The sequence below is a fragment of the Suncus etruscus genome, chromosome 17, assembly GCF_024139225.1.
Source record: "Suncus etruscus isolate mSunEtr1 chromosome 17, mSunEtr1.pri.cur, whole genome shotgun sequence".
Taxonomy (NCBI): Eukaryota; Metazoa; Chordata; class Mammalia; order Eulipotyphla; family Soricidae; genus Suncus; species Suncus etruscus.
The window spans coordinates 69,970,591-69,992,646 of record NC_064864.1 but is presented as its reverse complement, the minus strand read 5'-3'; the positions used below and the strand labels follow the sequence as shown (position 1 = coordinate 69,992,646).

General features: G+C 53.9%; 1 protein-coding gene across 1 annotated transcript in view; it reads right to left on the bottom strand.

Annotated features, from left to right (window-relative positions):
- The window catches only part of DOCK1 (dedicator of cytokinesis 1), a 254,913-nt gene extending 239,011 nt beyond the window's left edge, over positions 1–15,902 (bottom strand). The window contains exon 1 of the mRNA XM_049790591.1: positions 15,820–15,902. Within this exon, the coding sequence (XP_049646548.1) occupies positions 15,820–15,865 (46 nt within the window). The 5' untranslated portion in view covers positions 15,866–15,902. The remainder of the gene's footprint in view (positions 1–15,819) is intronic.
- Between the last annotated feature and the right edge of the window lie 6,154 nt (positions 15,903–22,056).

Here is a 22,056-nt window from a genome sequence, read left to right as displayed (position 1 = left end):
TCTGGCCCTTAGCTCTATGCCCCTGGGCCGGTAACACGAGTTTTGCAGGGTTGCTGTGTCTCTGAAGTGGGGTTATGACAGGGAGAGTGGTGAGGCAGGGATGGGCAGGAGTTACAGCTCCTCAAGTTCCCTGAGGATGCATTTAGGGTCACAGCAGGTGAGCATCCAATTTCTTGCAGAGCACTGGAAGGGGAGAGAGAACAAAGCAGCATCCCAAGACCTGCCAGGTCTCCTTGTCCTCCCAGCTCCCACCTTCCTCTCTTCAAATTCCTCCTAAGGCCCGCCCAGGAACCCGCCCCTCTACTGAGTTTAACCTATCAAAAACCTGCCAGTCAATAAGCCCCGCCCCTCTAATAAATTGGACCTATCTGTGGCTGCCTCCAATAAGCCCCGCCCCTTTCGCGAGTCCTCATCTTCCAAGCCCCGCCTCTCTCCAAGCCCAGCTACATGCAGCTGCTGTAGGCCTGACCTGGGTAGTGAGCCTAAAGGCCAGGCCAGCGCACGCTCCAGCCCTGGGCTCTGGGCCCGGCTCCCACGGGCCTGCAAAGGGCCGCCTGCGCTCTCCGGGTGCTAATGAGCAAAGCCCGCTGCCCGGCCTCGGACACTGCCTCTCTTGTTCCCCAAGGCGAGTCAATACTGGGCCCGGCTGGCCCGTGTGCATCAGTCTCAGGGCCCACCCAGCTGTGCCCCGGTTCACAAGTGGATCAACTGCCCATGTCGCAGAGCTCTGAGTCAGGACAGTCGCCATCCCTGGAATCTACTCACAAGTGTCATGTGTACAGGCCATGGAGCAAGAGAGGTGACAGCTTCCAAAGTGGCTGGGCTGAATGCCCTGAGGGCCACTAGGTCCAGACCTGGTGAACCCGGGTGCCCCTGGAAAGCCACAGCCTGTGGCAGGGCTGCATAATTCTTGGCCCAAAGCCAGTAAGATCAAGACATACTTACACCAACAGCGCTGGGTGGTAGTGAGGGGTGAAGGTACCTTGCCAGTTTTACGCCGACCCCATGGATCCCCGATACCACACAAGGCCGCCCACAACCTGGAGCCAGCCCCCAGCACAGAGGCAAAAGTGACCCAAACCACCACCATCCTCAATTAAAAAAAAAATCCTTGGGGACGCACAGAAGGGGGGGGGGGCATTTGCCTTGCACACAGTCGACCCAGGTTTGATCCCCAACATCCCATAGTAGCCCCAGCCTGCCAGGAGTGATTCCTGAGAGCAGAGCCAGGTGTAGCCAAAACAAACAAAACAAACAAACAAAAAAAATATCACACCTTATTCTGGCTGGAGGGGGAGGAAGTCCCACACATGGTGGTGCTCAAAAATCACTTCTGCTGGGAGCAGGGACCATAGGGGGTGACCAGGCCTGCCACATGCACAGCAAAGCACCCTACACAATGTCCCAGTACACCAGCACCCCCCAAATAAAAAAAAATCAGTAAAAACATCAACATTATTAGGACATTAGCAAAACAAAAGCAGAGAGAGTGGCAGGCTCCAGGCACCAGTGGAGATGCGGAGAAATCAGACATCTGGCTGCAGTGGAAGAGTGAGCTTGTAGGGTCTAAAAAACATCACAAATGTCACTGGTCCAGAGACACAGAACGCACCCTAACCGTAAGGGCCATCCCTGTTGGCAGCATCCTAATACAGCATCCTAATAGAGTAAACACAATGCCAGTGCTCATAGGTGCAAAAGGGAGGCAAGCCTTTCATGGGCACCATCACTGGTCCAGGCCTGAGCCCCAAAAATGCCCAAGCCAGCTCAAGCAGTATCCACCCTCCCCAACCAGGAGGGGGATTTCTATAGAGACAGTTTCAAGGCCCACAGGGGTTTGTTTCCAAAGTATGGGGATGTGGAGAGGTCCCAGGGCCCCTCCATGCCCCAGGCCTTAGGGTTCACAAATGAAAGGTCCCAGAGATGCAGGCAATGGTTGAGCAAAGGCAAGTGTGCTGAAGGCTTGGGTGAGGCAGTGGAGCAGCCTGAGGCTGCATCCGTCTCTACCCTGGTGTACAGCTCCAATGACAGAGGAAGAAGTCGGAGCTGGGGGGTGGCACAAGGTCCCAGTGGTGAACCCAGGTGCCCAGCTGCTCCCACAGAACCTGCCAACAGCCCGCCAAGCAATGTGCTTTTTAATAGTTGCTTTAATGGACTATAAAAAAAAATATACAACAGCACATACTAAAATCGCTTCTGCACCATGTTGGAAATCCTTAGCAAGGGTCTAAATAAAAGCCCATTTGCCTGGACAGGACACAGTCATACCCAACAAGACAAAGGCAGGTGGGGGTGAAGGCCAGGCAGGGAGGAACCAGTTCAGAAAGCAAAGAGCCCCACACCCAGAGTGCCTCATCTTTCTACAACCTACAAGGCAGGGCACTGAGCTTGTCCCCAGCACTTCCTCACGGGCTGAACTTAAGACACCAGAAACATGTCCTCCCCTGCATCTGCTGGCTCTCTTGACACACATAGAATCACATGTTCCAGCTGACCAGCCCTGTGGTGGGTCATCCTGTCAGCCCAATGCTGGCAGCCACCAGAACAGAGCTAGGAACCCCCCAGGAGTTCCACTCCTCAGTGAGGATGATGACATCCTAGATCTTCAAAGCACTCACAGGGAGAACTGGGGGCCCGCACATCTCATTACCAGCTCCCACACAGTACAGTCGCTAAAGCTCCTCTCATCACCCTCCCCACCAAACCCCTGCCAGAACCACCTTCACAGCCTACACCAGGCTCCACCATCACCTCCACCCCAAATGGGACAGTCCCCATGTTGCACTGAACTCAGGAAAGACTGCAGGTGCCACCTGCTTTTGCATGCCAGCCCATGCCAGCCCCGAGCAGTGGGCACTGAGTACAGAACAGCCCCGGTCCTGCAGATGAAGCTCTGAGCAGAGGCTGGAAGTAGGGGGGGGGCACTGGGTACAGGCCCCACATGACCCGAAGCTGGGAACCCTCCCCTGGCTGTCGGGCCTAGAAACAAAGAGCAACTGTACTCAGTCCCACAAATGCCTCCTCGAGAACCCCCCCTCCCAGGGCACTGACAATCCTAGCCACTGTCCAGGCCAGCAGCCACTTCCTCCAGAAAGCCCTCGAGACATCGCCAGATTCCAGGAAACCCAGGCAGCCTGAGCCACACCCTTCCTCAGCCCCTCCGGCAGAGCCACAGCCAAGAAGCGACCCACCCCCCTGGGGATGCCTCCTGAGGTCCACAGGGCAGCAGGCAATAGGTGCAGCAGCTTTCCAGCTCCTCAGACTCCTCTGGAGACCTGAGCACTGCCACAGCATGACATGGCCCACTGCAAAGCGATGGGGCAGTGTCCACTCCAGGGCCACCCTGAGGGGAGTGAGGACTCCAGCCCCAAAGAAGGGACCACAATGCGTATGACTTCCCAATGCTTGGCAACTCTGGACAGTCCTTCGACGTCACAGCACAGAGGCCCAGGAACACTGGTCACACACGGGTGTACAGGACAGAGGCTGTAACCTCTTCTGGGCCAGTGGGGAGTGGGGGTGCAGAGGGAGGTGCAAACAGACCAGGAGGCCAGGCCAGGCAGGATGTGAGCAGAGGCCTGGGTGGGGAACTACCTCTGCTACCACTCACTGCCTGTCTGGACCACCCATTCCCATCCCCTGCCTGTCCCACCCACCAGTCCCACCCTGCAGCTCTGGTAGCCAACACTGCTATACCAGCTGTGGCCCCTGTTCCAGAAGATGTATCTTGGGGAGGTCCCAGGGCCACCATTTGCCTCACTGCCCTGCCCGTCACAGTCACAGTCCCAGACGGAGCAGGCTCCAGGAACAGTGGAGAGGTGGTATGTGGAGATGAGAGTGCTGGGGCCCGAAGCAGTGATGGCATATAGGTGCTGGGGGTGCTGTGGGTTCTGGCACTTTCTCTGGGCCCTGGGAGCCACCCCAGGCATTGAGAAGTGCCTGTCAGGACTTGAGCACACACACTCACGCACTCACTCAAGGCAGTGACAGACCCAGGCCTGCTCCCAAGGGTCCAGCTGCTTCCCTCCCTACCCACAGGTTTCCTGGGTGGCCCCAAGCCCACCTCAGTTCTCTTCTGAGCGGCCCACTTGGAAGCAACAACTCTCCTGACCCATAGCATGACTCACTCAGATCCCAGAGAAGAGGCAGCTAAGCCAAGAGGAAGTTGGGGGTGGGAGGAGAAAGGAAAAGGGGAAAGGAAGAGGGCCAGTCAGTGGGGAGTAAAACCTCAGGGCCAAATGACAGTGGAGCCCCACAAGCTGAGAGCAGACCCTAAGGTGAGGAGGTCAAGCCTCGGCCCCTCTTGTATCTCTCAAAGGACTCCACAATCCTACCACAAGCAGAGCCTGCCCAGCTGACAAGGCTCAACAGAAACTAAGTTGCATGCCTTGGCCTCAGTGACCAGCATCCATGTATCTGAGCTGCATGTGCCACAGGTCAGGAGTCAGTGACCAAGCGAGTGCCAAGCTTGGCCTGAGGCCTGTTTCTGCAGAAAGCGTTGACGTCAATGCTGAGTCAGGGCCACCAAGCACCCAAACATGGCATCTGAGAAAGGGCTCCAGGCTGCCAGCACAGGGGAACTGGCTGGTTCTTAGAACACCCACCATCATACTATAACTGTCACACGACACCCTACACAATCAACACTGTACCCTACACTGTCACCTGCACCATCACCCTATGGGAAGCTTCACCCCACATATCTCATGCCTCTCCCACCTCCCTCGCTGGCTCTCCAGTCCTCCTGGCCTCTACCCTTTTGCTTTTATCTTTTTTTTTTTTTTTTGGATTTTTGGGCCACACCCAGTGACACTCAGGGGTTACTCCTGGCTAGGCACTCAGAAATCGCTCCTGACTTGTTGGACCATATGGACGCCGGGGGATCTAACCGTGGTCCATCCTGAGTCAGCTGCGTGCAAGACAAACACCTTACAGTTGCGCCATCACTCCAGTCCCACCTCTACCCTTTTTCATCCGCTTCGGTGGCCCCAATTCCACCCCAGCTCCTGCTACCCCAGTCTGTGCCCCGCACCCTCTCTACAGGCCCATAGTCATCGCGTATAGCTGATTCAGACAAAATCCAGTTGGTGCCAGAGATCCTGCGTCCTTCTGAGTGGGCTGCTGGCATCTGCCAACCCTCTGCCAAGCCCACTACTGTGCTCTCTGCTCTACCCAGAGGGAAACTAAGGCACATGGACGCTAACCTGCCCTACTAGCTTGCTGGTGGCAGAGCTGTGACTTGCCACTACAGCTACAGCTCAGCCCCCAAGCCCACAGAGAAAGTTGGGTTCATGCCTTTTTTTTGGCTTGTACTTTAGGATCCTCTCAAGATGGGAATAAAGAAAATCAATATTTTCTAGAACAGTAATTAAAATCACAACTGCTCATAGAAACCAAAAGATTCAAAACAGTGAGGTGAGAAAGACATCATCTAGGCTTTTCTAGAAAGAAGTAAAGGAAGGGGCTGGGAAAAACTGTCGACTCTGTCCTGCCCAGCAAGGCACAGGCGTGCCATGCAGCTTCCCTCTTAGTACTCAGTTTCCCTCCTAGCACTCAGTTTCTCTGTTTCTGGAAACAGCCAGACAGAGGAGCTGGAGTCCCCCTCATCTAACCCCTTAACCCTGTGGTCCTAGAAGCACGGGGAGAAAAGGTTCGGAGAGTGTAGGGGCTGCACCCCTGGGTCCCACATTCTATCAGCCCGGGGTTCCAGCCCTGCTAGGTTCCACAATCTCCCACTTCGGGGTCCTAGCCTTCATGGGTTCCCTATTCCCTCATCCCGGGGTTCCAGCCCCCACACCCTTTCGTTTTCACCTCTACACAGCTTCCTGACCACATCTGATTTCCCTCAGAAGATGAATCATGGTGAGTTCACAGAACAGAATAGAGAACTCAAAATTCAACACTTTTTCCTTTAGAATTTTTGCAATGCTCAGGGCTGACTTCTGGCTCTCCACTCAGGAATCACTCCTGGTAATGTCCAGAGGACCCTATAAGGTGCCAGGGATCAAACCAGAGTTGGTCTCATATAAGAAAAACACCTTCACCACAGTGCTTCACTCAGGCCCCAAAACACACACACCTGTGATGTCCCTGATACGTCAAAAAGCCACTGATCTCCTCGAACACGCTCATCTGCTGTCACAGCTCAGACCTCACTTGATACCTCACTACATAGTCAAGTCTGAGTTATTCATGGAGAAAGTCTGTGTGCTGACATGGGCACTTGGAAGAATTGTGTGGAGAAGTCAGAATTCAGCAAGCAGGTACTTGCCTTGCACGTGTCAGACCTACTTGACCTCTGGGACCGCCTATGCTCCTCTGAGCATCACCAGGAGTGAGCCCTGAGCAGAGTCAGAAAGAAGACTTGAAGCACAGCTGGATGTGGTTGAAAAACCCCAAGCCCACAAGGAACAAGGAAGGAAGGGAAGGAAGGAGGAAGGGAGAAAGGGAGGAAGAAAGGAGGGAGAGAAAGGAAGGAAAGTAGGAAAAGAGAAAGGAAGGAATGAACAAAGAAAAGGAGGGAAGGAAGGAAGGAAGGAAGGAAGGAAGGAAGGAAGGAAGGAAGGAAGGAAGGAAGGAAGGAAGGAAGGAAGGAAGGAAGGAAGGAAGGAAGGAAGGAAGGAAGGAAGGAAAGGAGGGAGGGAGGGAGGGAAGGAGGGAAGGAGGGAGAGAAGGAAAGGAGAGAGGGAGGGAAAGGAGGGAGAAAGGGAGGGAAGGAAGAAAGGGAGGGAAGGAAGGAAGGAAGGAAGGAAGGAAGGAAGGAAGGACGGAAGGACGGAAGGAAGGAAGGAAGGAAGGAAGGAAGGACGGAAGGGAGTCAGGGACGAAAGAAGGACGGAGGGAGGGAGGGAGGCAGGACGGCGGGAGGGAGGAAGGAAGGAGGGAGGGAGGGAAGAAGGAAGGAGGGAGGGAGGGAGGAAGGAAGGAAGGGAGGGACACCCCATCCTGAGCTCAAACCCAACATCCCAGCAGAAAAGAAAAGAAAACCAGGATCCAACTGAGACATTTTCAGTGGGAACCTGTAACATATCCCTTGGCAAAGCAAGAGTCTCACTTTCCATAATTCCTATCGACACTCTAAATCCTATCCGGAGACAAGTGGAAGGAGAAGAGCCCTAAAACTCTAAACAAGCCACGGCTGGCATGATAGTGAGTCACATGCAAAGCCAAGTCACAGCAGGTGGGGAAAGAGATAAACTCGATACACATCTTTAAACCGGAGTAAAAGCTCCAAATCTGCAGCGCAGACTGAGCAGGGTGGCCTGGCCCTGCTCCCATTTATTACTCCCTAACAGGAGACAGTAGTTTTTGCTTTTTTTAAAATAAAGCTAAAATTCATCCTCAGTCTTCGCAGACTCTGTCAAGTGTGAGAGTCAGGTATGCCACTCTGGGCTGATAGCCGGAGTGAATGAGGTGAAGTGTGCAAGAAGGGAGGCAAAGACAGGCCCCCACAGGGCAGGACAAGCCAGGCCAGGACACAGTCACACTCAGGGTGGCTGCTCTGAGGCCATTCGCCAAGGTCTACTGGTATGAGCGGACATCTAGCTGGATCATCTTTCCTGAAGCTCAAAGTGACAAGACAAGTCCACCTGAATGCCTTGACATTTTTGTGTGTTCATTTTGGCTCATACCGGCAGTGCTCCGTGCTCAGAAATTATTCCTAGAAGGCTCAGTGGACCCTAAGCATGCTGAAGGTTGAACCCAAGTCAGCCGTGCGCAAGACAAATGCCCTCCTCGCTGTGCTTTCGCTCTGGTTCTTGCTTTCGATTTTTACCCAAAAAATGCAAAAAGCTCCATTTTATTTAGGTTAAGAAATGACAGAGGGGGCCGGAGAGATATCATGGTGGTAAGGCGTTTGTCTTTCATGCAGAAGGTCAGTGGTTCGAATCCCGGCATCCCATATAGTTCCGTGAGCCTGCCAGGAGCGATTTCTGAGCACAGAGCCAGGAGTAATCCCTGAGCACTGCCAGGTGTGACCCAAAAACCAAAAAAAAAAAAAAGAAAGAAAGAAATGACAGAAATGTCTAAATGTCTAAGAGGCTGGAGGCCCTGGGTCAAGCCCTGACCTCATATGGACCCTCCCCAAGTACTGCCAGCGGAGAGCACTAAGCCAGAAGGAGCGATGAGCATCCCTAGATATGGTCCCCAAACCAACAGAATAATGAAAGGAAATAAAATCTGGGCCCATGCATAATTGATACCAGTGGTGACAATAAATCAGACATCATCTAAGTTGTACACCTCAGCCTCCCTGCGGTCTTGGGAGAGGGGGAACACCTACCGCTCAGCTGTGCAAACTAAGCCCTGGGGGAAACTGCTCACAGACCAGAAGTCAGAGCCCCACAGACAAAACTCGGGGCTGCAGGAAGCTTCTGGTCACCCACTCATCGCATCACATCACATCACACAGGGGTACAGGGCAGCTTGTTGGGGGTTCCTGGCTGACCCCAGGACCTCACAGCTACATCTGAGCCCCAACTGCCCCTGGAACATTCCTCCCTGCACCCCCACCCTATGCTCCCTAGGACCCTCCCCCCTCAGTTCTCTCTGAAGGTAAGTCTGACACATCCATGCTGGGCACCCATAGCAGAGAAAGGCCAAAAAGTGCAAGGGAATGTTCTAGAACACTGGCCACCTGGTGCCCATCCCAACCGCCCGTCATCAGGTGAGCATGAACATGGGATGTCTTGTGTTAAAGTGACAACAAGCAGAAAATTGCATGTCTGCTAAATCATCTTTATTTGCAACTTGAACCCCTGTTCACATCCCTTGCCCACTACCCTCATTTAAGGGGCCAGACCCCCCCCCCCACTGCCCCTACTCCTAATAAGGAAATAGGGGATAAGGGATGGTGAGAGGCTTACAGTGCTGGAGACAAGCTCTGCATGTGGGCTTCAGGTCCTGCTCCATAAAACCAGCATATCTAATTCAAACAACACAGCCTGATGGGGAAGACAGGAAGTAGAGGCACAGAAATGGAGAGCCAGCCAGGTCTGGTAGAGCAGCAGGTGGGTGGTCAGATCCAGGATCCTGGAGCAGACAGAGCCCGGGACAGCCAGGCAAGCGTCCACCATGGGCCAGCAAAGACAGTCCCCACTTTCCTTCACACGGAGAGGCTCAGAGTCAGAGCATAGTGGAGAGGGCATTTGCCTTACATGCAGCCAACTCAGGTTGATCACCAGCATCCCATAAGGTCCCTTGAGCACCACCAGGAAAGATTTCTGAGTGCAGAGTCGGGAGTAATCCCTGATCAAAGCCAGGAGTAATCCCTGAGCACCACTGACTGTAGCCCCTCACCCCCCAAAAAAGAAAAAAGAAAAAAAGGAAGCATAGAAGAGCCCTGGCTTGCCAAGTCAGCCAAGCCACGGCACCCCTCCTGTGCTTCGGATGACCCCTTAGGCTGATCCTCAAAGTGTTGCCTTCACCCCACAATGAAACAAGGGAAGAGAGCGGGTGGCCCAGACGCAGTACTCAAGCATCAGGACACGGCCCCCACCTTTGACAAATGGACTCTGAGCCGGTCACAGCACTCAGTGGACACAGGAATCAATCTCGTGGAGTTAATATAAGCCCAGCAATTTGGAAGAAAAATAATCACATTTCCCTCCTGCTAAATCATTATTTGCCCCTGGTAAAGTCAATTACGTGAAAGAAAATAAGTTATTATTTGAGAAGGGGGGAGTGAAGAGGCATGAGAAGTGCTTTTATTCCAGAAAAGAAAAATCCCAGACTGAGGTCTGTGGGCCGGGATCCCCAGGGATCCCCAGCGATCCCTATGCAGTGCAGATATAAGAGGAGTCACCCTGGGTTTCTCTAGGTCAGAGAGGGCAGCTTCCCATTTTGGCAGAATCCTGGGGATCCCTCTTCCCTCTGAAGGGTGTCTCCCCTGCATCCCTGATCTCAGGGTCCCCGACTGAGCAGTGCCCCAGCCTCAAGTTCTCTAGGCCATCACCAGATGGAGGTGGCGAAGGGGTCATTCCACCAGCTCCCCACTACTGGGGCAGGTTTTGGGGATGATGGCAGGTAATGGCCCACCAGTTCAGCCCCCTCCCTCATCTCTCCAAGAATGGGAACTTGTAGCTGGGGATCAGCAGTACTCCGGGTCTGTCTGCACCCTTTCTCTTTTACTTTGTCCTGATTTGGGGGCCATGCCCAGTGGTGCTTCAGGGCTTACCTCTGGCTCACTCAGGAATCACTCCTGGCAGGCTCAGGAGACCATGTAGGATGTGAGAGATCAAACCTGGGTCAGCTGCATGTAAGGCAAACATCCTCCCTGCTGTGCTGTTGCTCTGGCCCCCTATACACCCTTTCTCTGCAGAACGGGGCTGGCCACCAACCTCCTAGTCAGCTGCGGGTTCTTCCCCCAATCCCTACCATCACCATTCAGTAAGCACAGCCTCAATAGCTCACTCCAGTCTATATACACTCACAAGGCAACATACACACAGTACATAGATTAACAGAGACCCACAGAGACACCCCACACACACACAGAGCCCACACAAACACAAACATAAATGCACACAGACACCCCGCACACACACATACAGACTGATCCTCTGACTAGCCCTAACTGACCTTTCAGGCAACATTGAAAACCCCAACTAAGAGGCCAAAGAGATAGCACAGCAGTAGGGTGTTTGCCTTGCAAGCAGCCGAACGGTGGTTCGAATCCCGGCATCCCATATGGTCCCCCGAGCCTGCCAGGAGCAGTTTCTAAGCACAGAGCCAGGAGTAACCCTGAGCACTGCTGGGTGTGACCCCCTCCCCCCAAAAAAAGAAAACCCCAACCAAGATGACCACACCCCTCACCCCTCACCCTTACCTCTCACCCCACATCTCACTTCTGAGCCTCTACACCAGAAAGGGCCCTCCCAGGCATTTTCCTGCTGACAGAGCCCACAGTTCGCAATCCTTGGAGTAAAAGGGACCAGCCTCATGCCGCAGTGGTCTCCCTGGACCACAGTTCCCACCACATGGATCTGGAGTGACCGAACAGTACAGGGCAGCACACATGGGAGGGGAGGGCAAGACTGGACAGCACAACCCAAGGGCACCTGAGCACAGCACATTCAACTGTCACTGTCCTTGCTGAGACTACAGGCAGGACACACCAGGGAGAAGGGCTGGAAGGGGGAAGGAAGAAAGGAAGAAGAGAAGAAAGAAAAGAGGGGCAAATAATCCATTCAACTTCCTCCGGATTTCTTCCCTCGGTGTTGACCATTTCTCAGCACAGTGGCAAGGCTATTGGTCCTCACTTTCTCAGTGACACACGGTCACTTCCAAACACCAAAGTGCCAGTCCCTCATCTGCGCTCTGTTCAACTGACAGTCACAGTTGAGGTCATACATTTACCATCAAAGCTCACATTTCTGACTTACAGCACAAGGACCTCACAGCCTTCTACAGGCCCAGGATCCAACATTACCTGATCACTTCTCCTATTCCTTCTCTGTACACTCAGTTCCAAGCCTAAGACTTGCCCCCATAAAAGAACCTCACATAACATCTGATATTCTTGGAACACTTTATACAACAATTAATTTACATTGCTTTGGTTTCCCAAAAAAAAAACAAAAAACAGGTCTGTGAAAGGAACTTGCCCGAATTTGGTCTCTGCCACTCCAGGGAGTGAAAATGCCTGTATTTCTATTCACTTAGGACCTGATCTAACTTATCTTCCCCCAAGTCTCAGTATACCTGCTACTGTGGATGACCCAGGTCAGGCTCAGCGGCTACACATGCCACCGTCCTTCATGGGGACAACACTGTCCCTGCAACCAGGGGCAAGTGAAGCAGGTCCCAGCCACACCAAACCACTGTCCATCTCTTAGCCAGGTCAGCAGGGACAGGCCCATCGAGAGAGTCCTGGCCACTACACTCTTCTCTGGGAGGATGGGGCACCCCCAAGGGGTACTCAAGAGTAAATGTGGCCATGTTCAGGAGACTCTACGAAGTGCAGAGGCTCCAATCAGGAAAGATACCAGGCAGAGTGCCCACCTTTCTAGTTGATAACTCCCTGGCCTCTCACTCCATTTCTAGGCTCTTTTTTAGGAATAAAAGAGGACTGAACCCCACTGCATGGACTTATGTCCCCCAGCCTGGGCCTACTCTCTGAGAGGTCCTGCGGGCCCCCAGCAGCGGGCAAGGCCACAAGGCAGCCAGACAGGGATAGGAAGAGAGGAGATATGGTGCCTGGGAGGGCCTGGTGGGAAGGGAGGTTAAAGGCCACATCCTGCTGGGTCCTGCTGTGTGGAGGGCAAAGAGGGCACAGGCGCTTCCTGCCCAGAGCAAAGGAAGGAAGAACCCAAACGATATAGCACAGCAGGGAGGGCACTCGCCTTGCACTGGCAGACCCAAGTTCGACCCTCAGCATCCCATAAGGTCCCGGGAGCACCTCCAGGAATGATTTCTGAGCAGAGCTAGGAGTGAGCCCTAAACATCCCCTGGAGTAACCCTCCAATAAAAACAAACAAAGGGCCAGAGTGATAGCACAGCAAAGAGGGTATCTGCCTTGCACGCAGACCCAGGTTCAATCCCTGACATCTCACAGGGACCCAGGAACACAGCCAGCAGTGGTTATTGAGCGCAGAGCCAGGAGTGAGCCCTGATCGTCACCTGGTACAACTCCCAACCCCAAACAAACAAAACAAAAAGCAGGAGGAAAGGGGCCGGAGAGATAGCATGGAGGTAAGGCATTTGCCTTTCATGCAGAAGGACGGTGGTTCGAATCCCAGCATCCCATATGGTCCCCTGTGCCTGCCAGGGACGACTTCTGAGCGTAGAGACAGGAGTAACCCCTGAGCGCTGCCGGGTGTGACCCAAAAAAAAAAAATCAGGAGGAAAGAGGTACCCCTAGCTGTCCACTGGGGGACTCCCCCAGCACCTCAGCCTCCTCCCTCTGAGCCACAGCTCACACCCACTGCCACAGGCACCAACCCTTTCTGGAACCACATCAGACAGACTCTGGCTTCAAGGTGAAGGTGGGGGCAGCAGTACCCACAGTGAAGGCACTCAGGGCTCTCGGGGCAGCTGAGGAAGGGATGCAGCTGGACCTGTCACTGGGCCCCAAGGCTTGCTGGCTGCAGCCCGAGCTAACGTTGCTCACTCTCAATCCTGGAAGGTAGGAAGTGAGGTGAAGGTATTCCCACCTCCCAGGGCCAAGGCCCAGCAAAGACAACAAGGTCCTTCCCAAACTCTCAAGCCAATGGCACAGTCCACCAGCTTCTTATTGACGAGCCAGTGGGGTCATGCAGATCCTGGAATCCACATGTTTCTCTCTGGGTTTTTCTAGTCACAGAAGGTATCTTCCCAGGGCAAGAGCTCAGGCTAAGAATTTGCCTCACACACCCTGGGGGTAACCCTTGCTGCCTGGTTGTTTTGGTTTGGCTGCCACACCCAGCAGTACTCAGGGGTTACTCCTGACTCTGTTGTGCTCAGAAATTACTCCTGGCAGGCTCAGGGAACCTTGCCAGAGATAGAACCCGGGTCAGCCGTGTGCAAAGCAACTGCCCTGCCTGCTGTGCTCTCTCATTCTGATCCCTGTCTACCTCTTTTTTTTAAATCTCAGCTCTGGGCCACTCTGATGAAGCAGTTCTCAAGTTGGACTCTAGACACTGGGAGAGCAAGGCAGGCCGGAGTTCGTGCCCAAGAAGGGACTGGCATAGAGGACAGAGGACTGGGGAACCGCACCCCCACACCCCAGGAAGCCACCTACGCTAGGAAACCTCCTGGGACTGTGTGAATAAACTAGTGAATGGCGGGGCTCCTGCAAACAATGCTCTGACCCAGGCCTAGTGCTCCCCGGACCATGTGCCATGATTCATGTTTCCAAGCAAGGAAGACTTGGATGCTTTTCTGTCTCCAGGTGATTCATGCAGGAGCTGAGCAGGCCAGGGTCCACCCACAGACCCACCTCTGGACTCAGAGACTCCCCAATACCACGTGGCAGTTGCTAAGGGGGTTCCCAGAACATTCCCCAAAGCAGAAGCAACCAACGAACTCCCAGGCAGGAATATCAACATCCGGCAGCCAGGCAGCCTCCTTCCTGCAGCGGCCTGTGGGGTGGGGTTCAGGGCCCCCACACATACAATCATCCTCAGCCTCAGCCAGGTGGGACACCAGGGCCTCTCAGCCCGGTTAATATTCCTCAGATGCCAACACCAGGCGGGCCACAGATCTGGGTTGATCTACTTCAACCAAGCACTGTCCCCTGCACCTCCATTCGGTCCCCACCCCATCCCCACTACCACTGGGCCTTGCAGGAGACCTGCTGCTCCTTCCAGAATCTTCAACCCCAAGTTCTCTGACACCTGAGGATCATCGATAGGCCAAGGCCCCAAGTGGAGGCTTGAGAGAAGCTTCTAGGTATCCACAGAGAGGAGAGATGCCCCAGCCCTCTCAGGGAAGATATTGGGGACAGTCCTGGGGCACTCCCAGGGGCCCCCTAAGATCAGAATAAGCACAGGTGTCTATACTGCAGCCCTCACTAACACTACAGAGTCAGCCAGGGAAAACACTGAAGAATGATGGGATGTCACAAGGTGATCCCCAACTCTCAGTGAGCAGTTATTCGAACCTGAGCTCAGCAGCTCCACCTTATCCCCTCCTCAGCCCAGCCGGGATGGGTCCTCACAGGAGTGGCCGGGCTACAACAAGCAGAGACCCCCTCGGTTGTGCAGAAGAGGTGACAGGCCCCTAGGTCCCAGGAACTGTTCTCTCTAGAGGTGACACGGCCCAGGTTCCAAGTCACAGTGGCACAGGACAGGAGACCTGCGTCCTGCTCATCACTACTGTTACCTGGGCCTCTGTCCCCTAGGACACCTTAGCCCTTCAGCCACTTCTCCAGCTCCAGGTGTGGCCTCAGCTCTGCCCTGGCTCTGCGGCCTCCACCTCCCTCCTGGGGCCCCGCAGACCCTGCTGGTTCCACCAGGATCTGGCCAAGACCCTTGGTGCCTGATGCCCAAGTGAGGCCAGCACAAGGAGTCCTCCAAGTAAATACACTCGCACCACAGTTAACTCTTTTAAACGGGACTGCAAGGGCCAGCAGAGAGGACCCGGGTAAAATGCATCCCTTACACGCAGCTAACCCGGGTTCAAAGCCCTGGGACAGCCAGGAGTGAGCCCAGAGCCCGGCCAGGTGTGTCCCCAGAACAAAACAAAAGAAATAAAACAGGGCTGGGGAGATCAGCAAACCCTTCAAGAAGTCGGCTCCGGCTTTAGAAGGGGCACAAGCCAGGGGCGGGGCACCATATCCAGAGTCAAGCACTGCCCAGAGCCAACATGGCCCAAGTCAGGCGGGAAGATCCAGGGGGCCAGAGTGTCCCAGGATGTGCCCAGAAGCAGGAGGACGGAAGGGGAGCGGCTTGGAGCCAGAGAGGGGAGGCAGAATGAAGCAATTCTGGGGAACACGGGTCTGGGGAGGGGGCGGATGGGAGGCCCCGGAATAGAGCGGGGTGGGGGAGATCAGCCTCCGCCCCACCCCCTGACCCAGGCAGGCCCCGCGGTGGAGCAGCCTGCAGCCCGGGCAGATGCCACGCGCGAGGCGGCGGCGGCGGTGGCCCCGGCGCCGGGCGCGCGCTCAGGAACGCTCGATCGGTCCCGGCTGCAAAGTTTTGCTGCCGCCCGACCCGGAGCGGGCTCCCGCCGACGCACGACCAAGGCGGCCGGGCCGGCTCGGGGCTCGCCTTCGGGGCTGCCCGGGGCCCCGCCGACCGGGCAGCCCGGCCGGTCCCCACCCCGCGCGTCCGGGGGCGCATGGAGAGGGGCGCACGGGGCGCGCGCGGGGCGGCCGCGGCCCCCACCACCCCCCGCGCTCACCCACGCCGTATTTCTCCTCGCGCTTGGTGGGCACCCAGCGCGTCATGCTGCGGCCGGGGTCCCCGCCTAGGCCGCCATCTTCGCTCCGGACGGCGGCTGGAAAGTTGGGGCGGAGGCGGCGCCAGCGGGACGGGGCGGGCGCGGCGCCGGCGGGGCGGGACGGGACGGGACGGGGCGGCCGCGGGCCCACACGGGTCCGCCCGGAAGGCCGCCCCAGGGACACGACCGGCCCTGGACCGGACAGGGCCCAGCCGAGCCGAGCCGGGAGTCTCTTATGGACCGGGCCGCGGGACCCCCGGGGAGGCCGAGGCCCTCTCCAACCCCGCGCGCGCTAGGAGGCCTTCCGGAGCGCGTGGCTCCTTGGCTCTCTTTTTCTTTCTTGTTTTGCTTTTCGTTTTCTTTTCCTTTTATTGTTTTTTTTTTATTATTATTCTTTTTAATTCTTGATGAATTAAATTTGTCGGGGCCCAGCTTACTCCTGGCTCTCCATTCACTCAGGGATCACTCCTGGCTTTGTGCTCTCAGGACTCACTCCTAGCTCTGAGCTCAGGGATCACACTCCTGGTTCTACCCTCTTGGAAAAGTGCTGGAGAGATCCCATGGGATGCTGAGACTCAAAACCTGGTCGGCTAACTGCTTCAATCCCCATTTTCTTCTTTTGTTGCCAGCGACTCAGTAAAAGTGGGGGCGCAAGGAGGGAGCCTTGAGAAAAGAGTATGGAAGACTCAAGCTTCCATCTCTGTTCCCCAACCTCACCTACTGGGTCAGTCCCGCAGAGTTGGTCGCAGGCACCAAACATTGCCCAGAAGGGAGTGTCCCTAGCCTCATGGGGCAGCCGTGCAGCTTCTGTTTGTTGAGCCCGCGTAGGAAAGGCTGGGGAGCCAGTGAGGACTCGAAGGAATTGATCTTTGTAGGAAAGAAAACTCATGTCTATCCTGACTCTGTAGACTTTCCCTTTCTCTCTCCAGAGCTCAGCATTTGCATGTCAAAGGGGCCGAAGGAACATGGTCTCCTTGCCTTGGGCTTCTTCAGGTCTAGGCATCTCTTCAATTTTATTATGCAACCAAAGTACTTTACTCAACCCCTCACCTCCTACCTGTAGGCCTCACTTCCATCAACTCATAGATCCCAGTTCTCGTTGTCTGGAGAAGTGGGGACTGATTCCTAGAGTGGTGCAGCGACACCTGAAGGCCGGCCCAGCCCTGGAAGACCCCCCAAGCCACACTCACTTATGGCAGGAGCTCAAAAGCTAGGGAGTGGGGGAAAACGAAGTAACCTCAGGGGCTTGCCTGTGGTCTCCAGAGACAATTGTCACTCACCAAAAATGTGTTCAACCCTGAGCTGCCCTCCAGCCCAGACCTCAGGCTTTGGACCAACTGACAGACTTGGTGGGGCATCCACCACAGATGGTGTGTAGGCAGTGGCCCCGTCTCTCCCACCCCAGTACAATAGCAGCTGGACTACTCTGCCCAGGGCCAGGTTTCACACCAAAGGCAGAGTCTCCAGTGTGCATCCAGCTCATCTCTTGGAGGTGGTGGGGCAGCCCTGGCTGATGAGGACTGTCCTGGGGACTTCACGTACCTACAGGAACAAATACCCCATATTCAACCCAGAGTGGCTCAGAGTCCCCTCTTCACGTGTTGCCCAGGCTGGGAGACCGGTAGTCATCACCCTCCCCAGCTCTGCTGCACGGGAGAGGTACACCAGGGCAAGCTCAGGTGCTGGAGCCGCCCCCTTCTCCCTCTAGGCCTCCCAGCCCAGACCCCATGGCCAGCTGGGGTTTTCTGGGCTAAAGGCAGCCGGCACACCCCACATCTCTCCCTGGACCTCAGGAACCTGGCTGACCTGCTGCCTCCTAATTACTCTGCCCCACAGCATAGCTCCAGCTTCTTATCTGCATCCTGGCAGTGGGGCTCATCATGTTGGAAGAGCAAATTACACAAACCAGAGCCTGCTGGAGTTGGAGAGTGTGTCCTTGTGGGCCAGGGTATGGGCAAGGAGTGCAGAAAGGCAATCATAATGCTGTCTGCTCTTCTTGGCAGGGCAGGACCTCGCCAAGGCTGGGCTGGGCTGGCGGTTGATGCCAACCTATGTGCCCACTGAGTATGAGCTGGGTGTGAGGGCCTGGACGCACCTGGCCAAAGTAGATGATGGGTGTGAGAGCACAATGGGGTCACAGATCTGTCTCTGGTGCACAACTGCAGGGGGAGAGGACAGTGAAGGGCCAGGGCTCCGCTCAGGGATACCCACATACAGAATGCCTAGGTCTCTTCCCTGGGGTTCAAGAGAGGGACCAAGCCTGAGAGCCCCCAGGCTGAGAGGAAGCAGAGACAGAACCGTCTGTGCCCATGAGCAGACAGACATGGGACCTTTTCCTGGCCCTGCACTGTCTATGCCCACAAGGACCCTCATATACCCACAGCCCCTTGCACTGGGATAGACTCAAGATTCTTTTTTTTTTTTTTTTTTTTTTTGAGTCACACCCGGCAGTGCTCAGAGCTAACTCCTGGTTCTGTGCTTAGAAATTGCTCCTGGCAGGCTCAGGGGACCATCTGGGATGCCAGAAATCAAACTGAGGCCCATCCTTTTTTGGTCGGGTGCAAGGCAAATGCCCTACTGCTGTGCCATCACTCCAGCCCCATAGACTCAGATCCTTTATTTTATTCATTGGAGTGGTTGGTCACACCCAGCAGGGCTCAAGGATGACTCCTGGCTCTGTGCCCAGGGATCACTCATGGTGGAGATTGGGGACCCTTTGGGAGGGAACCCAAGTTGTTTGCATACACCATACACATACACCTTACCCGTACTGCCTCTCCAACCTTAATACTTTCCTTCTTTTCTTTCTTTCTTTCTTTCTTTCTTTCTTTCTTTCTTTCTTTCTTTCTTTCTTTCTTTCTTCTTTCCTTCCTTCCTTCCTTCCTTTCTCTCTCTCTCTCTCTCTCTCTCTCTTTCTTTCTTTCTTTCTTTCTTTCTTTCTTTCTTTCTTTCTTTCTTTCTTTCTTTCTTTCTTTCTTTCGTTTTTGGGCCACACCCGGCGTTACTCAGGGGTTACTCCTGGCTATCTGCTCAGAAATAGCTCCTGGCAGGCACGGGGGACCATATGGGACACCGGGATTCGAACCAACCACCTTTGGTCCTGGATCGGCTGCTTGCAAGGCAAACGCCCCTGTGCTATCTCTCCAGGCCCCTTTCTTTCTTTCTTTCTTTCTTTCTTTCTTTCTTTCTTTCTTTCTTTCTTTCTTTCTTTCTTTCTGTCTGTCTGTCTTTCTTTCTTCCTTCCTTTCTTTCTCTCTCTCTTTCTTTCTTCCTTCCTTCCTTTCTTCCGTTCTCTCTTTCTCTCTCTTTCTTTCTTTCTTTCTTTCTTTCTTTCTTTTCTTTCTTTCTTTCTGTCTGTCTTCCGTTCTCTCTTTCTCTCTTTCTTTCTTCCTTCTTTCTGTCTGTCTTCCTTCCTTTCTCTCTTTCTCTCTCTTTCTTTCTTTCCTTCCTTCTTTCTTTCCCTTCCTTCCTTCCTTCTTCCTTCCTTCCTTCCTTCCTTTCTACCACACCTGGTGATGCTCAGGGGTTACTCCTGGCTATGCGCTCAGAAATCACTCCTGGCTTAGGGAACCATATGGGACACCGAGGAATCTAACAGTTGTCCGTCCTAGGTTAGCGCAGACAAGGCAGATGCCTTATCGCTTGTGCCACTGCTCCAGCCCCTCTTTTCTTTTTGCTTTTTCTTAAAATCTTAAGTATGCAAGTTACTATGAAATTCCATTTTATTTATTTATTTATTTATTTATTTTTGGTTTTTGAGTCACACTCGGCAGTGCTCAGGGGTTACTCTTCGCTCTGCACTCAGAAGTTGCTCCTGGAAAGCTTGGGGGACCATATGGGATGCCAGAAATCGAACCAAAGTCCAGAGTCTGTCTGGGGTTGGCCGCGTGCAAGGCAAACGCCCTACCACTGTGTTATCACTCCAGCCCTCTTTCTTTTCTTTCTGGCTTACTTTCTTGCTTGCTTGCTTGCTTGCTTGCTTCCCTCCTTCCCTCTCTCCATTTCTCTCTTTTCACCCCTAGCAATGTTCAGGGGTTACTCCTGACTCTGCACTCAGAAATTACTCCTGGCAGGGCTCGGGGAACCACATAGGATGCTGAGGATCAAACCAGGGGTCAGCCACATGAAAGGCGAACAGCTTGCTGCTCACTCTACTATCTCTCGCCTCCTCTTACTATTTTCATTAACATACTGATGTCAGCACTGCAGCTGGTGCTCCTTACAGACACCTGTATCATGTGAGCCACCTGTGGTACATGCTGCTTTCAACAGTTTCTGATGACAATAGAGAGGAGGCTTTGAAAGGGCTGCCTGCACCCCTGGTCCTAAAGAGAAAGCAGCTCAGCTCATTTCCAAGGCCATGTCCAGGAGCTGGGGTAGGAACAGCCACAGAGGAAGGGCCCCTGGGCATTGCAGCCATTTCTTCTAAACAACATCAGGCTGGTAGATGCACAAAGAGGCTCAGGCTGGAAGGCTGTGCGGGAACCTTGTCTTCCCCCCAGCATAGCAGCACCCCTCTGACTTTGAGTGGACACACATCCTGGTCCAACTTCCGCATCTCAGCACAGCACTGGGACTGTTTGCTACACACAGGCTTTGGGAAACTATTTGCTAAACAACAGATACAGGAAGCAATGGAGGTACCAGGTCTAAGGGCAGAGGTCAAGGATCAGGGGTTCAAGCATCATTGACAGCCACTACTACCGAGAATCTGTCCCAAGTCCTCAAAATGTGAAGAAGCATCCTTGGCATGATGGAAAATTCAAGAGCACAGCAGGGTAAAGGTCCAGATGGATCTGCAGGCTCCCGGCACAGGGGTTCTGCCCCCAAGAGTGACTAAGGCAGCCTAGAGCTGAACACTCCGCCTGCGCGGGAGACACTTTTCTTTCTTTGAGTGAGGGAATTTTCTTGACTTATGTTTTTAATATTTGTTTCCTTCCCTTTCCTGGATTATCTTAAGGGACTCTTATCATAGCTTTTGTTTCATCTTCTTTGCCTCTCTTTAACATTTGTTACCTTTGTTCCAATCTTTTTTTTTTATGACTTTTTGATTTAAAATTCTTTTTAAAAACATTTTGTTGTTCTTGGAGCTGGGGTGAGAGCAAAGGGGCAGGGCATTTGCCTTGCACGCAGCCTATCTGGGTTCAATGCCCATTATAGGGTCCCCTGAGCCTGCCAGAAGAGATTCCCGAGCACAGAGCCAGGAGTAACCCCTGAGCACGGCCGGGTGTGACCCCCTCATCCAAAATTCAAATCAACTTTTTTTTACCTTCTGCTCTTCTGCATGTGCTCTCTGAGTTCACACCTGTGTTCCTGCAAATGGCTCTTCGCTTTTGGTGCCAACTCTCCTCACACATGGTTTTTCTAAATTCTGCATCTCAACACTGTGCTGACCTAGGTATGGCTAAGAGCCGAATGTTACATGAGTTGGAGACTCGGAATAGGATGCTCAGTGATGGGGATTTAGGGAGCTGTGGTATCTAACCCCTGCCCTGAGGGACACTGCACAATGTCTCCTCCTCCTCTGAAGTGGAAGCCTCATGCCCCAATCCCAGGGGATTGAAAGGCTATGGGTCTGGAAGCAAAGGCTGACAGAAAATAATCTACACATGGTTAAGAGGATAAAATAGGTACTTTCCTAGCAAGCCTTCCACTCCTAAGGAGCAGATAAGTCAGTCATGGAAAAAAACGAAATCTCAAGCAGTTTTTTCCTGAACGGGGGGTCTTCATTGGGAAGCACAAGACCACACCCTGGGGTGGAGAACAGGTGGGTAAGAGACCAATCCAAAGGATGCTTCCATCCAAAAGTGTTTCTATTCAAGCATTGACAAGCAACAACAACAAGAGTTACGCTGAAGACAGGTTCTACCAACACTCCTCCAGGGCTTTGGGTTGGGATTTCTCCTCCACACTTGTCTTGGCCCACGTTTTTTGCATGTTTTGGGGTGGCAAGTTTTTGGGGCTCACTTTCAGCTCTAGGCTCATGACTCAGACTTGGCTTGGATTACACTGTGGTCCACACCGTGGTTAGCAGTGCCTTAACCCCTTTACTATCTCTTAAACCTTCCGAGCTGTTTTCAGGGTCATCTTGTTCCTTCCACTGTCCCTCTCACTCCTATCTGATGGCCCTAAAGTGTGTGCTGGGCCACATCCATGAAGGGGCAGGCTGGGTTGTTAGTTTTAATATTGCATCTTAAT